The following is a 4,818-nucleotide window of genomic DNA, read 5'->3' as shown; positions in this document are numbered from 1 at the left end:
TATTGTCTGATCATCCATCATTATCATTATCAGTGTAATAAGGGCAGGAGACGCTGCAGATGATCACTTTCCTTCCAGTGTCTTACTCCAGGTCTGTAGTCACAATGCTAGTGGAGACAGCCCGCAGTCAGTGACCGTCAGCAGCTGAGGAGCCCCGGCACATGAAGGGTGGCCCCGGACTTGTTGCTCCATCACCAGGGGCGGGTCCTCGCTGACAGATGCTGGGACCCTCCATCCTCAGCACGTGGGGGACAGTGGTGCAGGCTCCTGAGTGGGGAGGAGATCCGGCCGCTCGCAGCATGCTGTCCATGCAACAGTTCACCAGCCTTCCAGCGGAGGAGAGCTACACCCCGGTGATCTGCACCAGCAGGGTAAGGGCAGGGGCGGGGGCGGCGGGGGCTGTGTCAGGTGCAGACATGTCACCTATACTTGTGCATTTAGTGTCACCTTGTCTGCCCGGGACATGGCCACTTTGTGGCTGGAGACAGGATCGCACTGTCCTGGAGGTGACGCCTTCCACCGACTCTGAACTTTACAAAGCGCTTTCATGTAACAGCTTACTATAGACATAATGTGGCGTCCTGTCCCTAGGAGCTTACACTCTACAAGGTCTCTGCCGGCTGTAATACCACAGCTGGGTGTAAGTCACATCTCATCAGGTAGGAATGTTTATAGAAGTGTAAGGACAGAGAATCAGACTGTGCACAGGAGCTTACAATCTAGAAGTGCACAGGAGCTTACAATCTAGAAGTGCACAGGAGCTTACAAACTAGAAGTGCACAGGAGCTTACAATCTAGAAGGGCACAGGAGCTTACAAACTAGGAGTGCACAGGAGCTTACAATCTAGAAGTGCACAGGAGTTTACAATCTAGGAGTGCACAGGAGCTTACAATCTAGAAGTGCACAGGAGTTTACAATCTAGGAGTGCACAGGAGCTTACAATCTAGGAGTGCAAAGGAGCTTACAATCTAGGAGTGCACAGGAGCTTACAATCTAGGAGTGCACAGGAGCTTACAATCTAGGAGTGCACAGGAGTTTACAATCTAGGAGTGATCAGGAGCTTACAATCTAGGAGTGCACAGGAGTTTACAATCTAGAAGTGCCCAGGAGCTTACAATCTAGGAGTGCACAGGAGCTTACAATCTAGGAGTGCACAGGAGCTTACAATCTAGGAGTGCACAGGAGCTTACAATCTAGGAGTGCACAGGAGTTTACAATCTAGGAGTGATCAGGAGCTTACAATCTAGGAGTGCACAGGAGTTTACAATCTAGAAGTGCCCAGGAGCTTACAATCTAGGAGTGCACAGGAGCTTACAATCTAGGAGTGCACAGGAGTTTACAATCTAAGAGTGCACAAGAGTTTACAATCTAGGAGTGCACAGGAGCTTACACTCTAGGAGTGCACAGGAGTTTACAATCTAGGAGTGCACAGGAGCTTACAATCTAGGAGTGCACAGGAGTTTACAATCTAAGAGTGCACAGGAGCTTACAATCTAGGAGTGCACAGGAGCTTACAATCTAGGAGTGCACAGGAGCTTACAATCTAGGAGTGCACAGGAGCTTACTATCTAGGAGTGCACAGGAGCTTACAATCTAGGAGTGCACAGGAGCTTACTATCTAGGAGTGCACAGGAGCTTACTATCTAGGAGTGCACAGGAGCTTACAATCTAGGAGTGCACAGGAGCTTACTATCTAGGAGTGCACAGGAGCTTACTATCTAGGAGTGCACAGGAGTTTACAATCTAGGAGTGCACAGGAGCTTACAATCTAGGAGTGCACAGGAGTTTACAATCTAGGAGTGCACAGGAGCTTACAATCTAGGAGTGCACAGGAGCTTACAATCTAGGAGTGCACAGGAGTTTACAATCTAAGAGTGCACAGGAGCTTACAATCTAGGAGTGCACAGGAGCTTACAATCTAGGAGTGCACAGGAGCTTACTATCTAGGAGTGCACAGGAGCTTACACTCTAGGAGTGCACAGGAGTTTACAATCTAGGAGTGCACAGGAGCTTACAATCTAGGAGTGCACAGGAGTTTACAATCTAAGAGTGCACAGGAGCTTACAATCTAGGAGTGCACAGGAGCTTACAATCTAGGAGTGCACAGGAGCTTACTATCTAGGAGTGCACAGGAGCTTACTATCTAGGAGTGCACAGGAGTTTACAATCTAGGAGTGCACAGGAGCTTACAATCTAGGAGTGCACAGGAGTTTACAATCTAGGAGTGCACAGGAGCTTACAATCTATGAGTGCCCAGGAGCTTACAATCTAGGAGTGCCCAGGAGTTTACACACTAGGAGTGCATAGGAGTTTACAATCTAGGAGTGCACAGGAGCTTACAATCTTGGAGTGCACAGGAGCTTACAATCTAAGAGTGCACAAGAGCTTACAATCTAGGAGTGCACAGGAGCTTACAATCTAGGAGTGCACAGGAACTTACAATCTAGGAGTGCCCAGGAGCTTACTATCTAGGAGTGCCCAGGAGCGTACACTCTAGGAGTGCACAGGAGATTACAATCTAGGAGTGCACAGGAGCTTACAATCTAGCAGTGCACAGGAGCTTACAATCTAAGAGTGCACAAGAGCTTACAATCTAGGAGTGCACAGGAGCTTACAATCTAGGAGTGCACAGGAGCTTACAATCTAGGAGTGCACAGGAGCTTACAATCTAGGAGTGCACAGGAGCTTACAATCTAGGAGTGCATAGGAGCTTACAATCTAGGAGTGCACAGGAGCTTATAATCTAGGAGTGCACAGGCGTTTACAATCTAGGAGTGCACAGGAGCTTACAATCTAGGAGTGCACAGGAGCTTACAATCTAGGAGTGCACAGGAGCTTACAATCTAGGAGTGCACAGGAGCTTACAATCTAGGAGTGCACAAGAGCTTACAATCTATGAGTGCCCAGGAGCTTACAATCTAGGTGGGCACAGGAGTTTACTATCTAGGTGTGCACAGTAGCTTACACTCTAGGAGTACACAGGAGTTTACCATCTAGGAGTGCACAGGAGCTTACACTCTAGGAGTACACAGGAGTTTACCATCTAGGAGTGCACAGAAGCTTACAATCTAGGAATGCACAGGAGCTTACAATCTAAGAGTGCACAGGAGCTTACAATCTAAGAGTGCACAGGAGCTTACAATCTAGGAGTGCACAGGAGCTTACAATCTAGGAGTGCACAGGAGCTTACAATCTATGAGTGCACAGGAGCTTACAATCTATGAGTGCACAGGAGCTTACAATCTAGGAGTGCACAGGAGCTTACAATCTAGGAGTGCACAGGAGCTTACAATCTATGAGTGCACAGGAGCTTACAATCTAGGAGTGCACAGGAGCTTACAATCTAGGAGTGCACAGGAGCTTACAATCTAGGGGTGCAGAGGAGTTTACAATCTATGAGTGCACAGGAGCTTACAATCTAGGAGTGCACAGGAGCTTACCATCTAGGAGTGCACAGGAGTTTACAATCTAAGAGTGCACAGTAGCTTACAATCTAGGAGTGCACAGGAGCTTACAATCTAGGAGTGCACAGGAGCTTACAATCTAGGAGTGCACAGGAGCTTACAATCTAGGGGTGCACAAGAGCTTACAATCTAGGAGTGCCCAGGAGCTTACACTCTAGGAGTGCACAGGAGCTTACAATCTAGGAAGGCACAGGAGCTTACACTCTAGGAGTGCACAGGAGCTTACAATCTAGGAGTGCACAGGAGCTTACTATCTAGGAGTGCACAAGAGCTTACAATCTAGGAGTGCACAGGCGCTTACAATCTAGGAGTGCACAGGAGCTTACAATCTAGGAGTGCACAGGAGCTTACTATCTAGGAGTGCCCAGGAGCTTTCAATCTAGGAGTGCACAGGAGCTTACTATCTAGGAGTGCACAGGAGCTTACTATCTAGGAGTGCCCAGGAGCTTACAATCTAGGAGTGCACAGGAGCTTACTATCTAGGAGTGCACAGGAGCTTACAATCTAGGAGTGCACAGGAGCTTACAATCTAGGAGTGCACAGGTGCTTACAATTTAGGAGTGCACAGGAGCTTACAATCTAGGAGTGCACAGGAGTTTACAATCTAGGGGTGCAGAGGAGTTTACAATCTATGAGTGCACAGGAGCTTACAATCTAGGAGTGCACAGGAGCTTACAATCTAGGAATGCACAGGAATTTACAATCTAGGAATGCACAGGAGTTTACCATCTAGGAGTGCACAGGAGCTTACAATCTAGGAGTGCACAGGAGTTTACAATCTAGGAGTGCACAGTAGCTTACAATCTAGGAGTGCACAGGAGTTTACAATCTAGGAGTGCACAGGAGTTTACTATCTAGGTGTGCACAAGAGCTTACAATCTTGGAGTGCACAGGAATTTACAATCTAGGAATGCACAGGAGTTTACCATCTAGGAGTGCACAGGAGCTTACAATCTAGGAGTGCACAGGAGCTTACAATCTAGGAGTGCACAGTAGCTTACAATCTAGGAGTGCACAGTAGCTTACAATCTAGGGGTGCACAGGAGCTTACAATCTAGGAGTGCACAGGAGCTTACAATCTAGGAGTGCACAGAAGCTTACAATCTAGGAGTGCACAGGAGCTTAAAATCTAGGGGTGCACAAGAGCTTACAATCTAGGAGTGCCCAGGAGCTTACACTCTAGGAGTGCACAGGAGCTTACAATCTAGGAGTGCACAGGAGCTTACAATCTAGGAAGGCACAGGAGCTTACACTCTAGGAGTGCACAGGAGCTTACAATCTAGGAGTGCACAGGAGCTTACAATCTAGGAGTGCACAGGAGCTTACAATCTAGGAGTGCACAGGAGCTTACAA

At 47.9% G+C, this 4,818-nt stretch overlaps 1 protein-coding gene across 1 annotated transcript in view; it reads left to right on the top strand.

Moving 5' to 3' along the window:
• Positions 1-228: 228 nt before the first annotated feature.
• Positions 229-4,818, top strand: part of CORIN (corin, serine peptidase) — a 467,012-nt gene continuing 462,422 nt past the window's right edge. The window contains exon 1 of the mRNA XM_075347015.1: positions 229-371. Coding sequence (XP_075203130.1) covers positions 300-371 — 72 coding nt within the window. The 5' untranslated portion in view covers positions 229-299. The remainder of the gene's footprint in view (positions 372-4,818) is intronic.

The sequence above is a fragment of the Anomaloglossus baeobatrachus genome, chromosome 1 (assembly GCF_048569485.1).
Source record: "Anomaloglossus baeobatrachus isolate aAnoBae1 chromosome 1, aAnoBae1.hap1, whole genome shotgun sequence".
In the NCBI taxonomy this organism is placed as follows: Eukaryota; Metazoa; Chordata; class Amphibia; order Anura; family Aromobatidae; genus Anomaloglossus; species Anomaloglossus baeobatrachus.
This window is presented reverse-complemented; position numbering and strand designations above follow the sequence as displayed.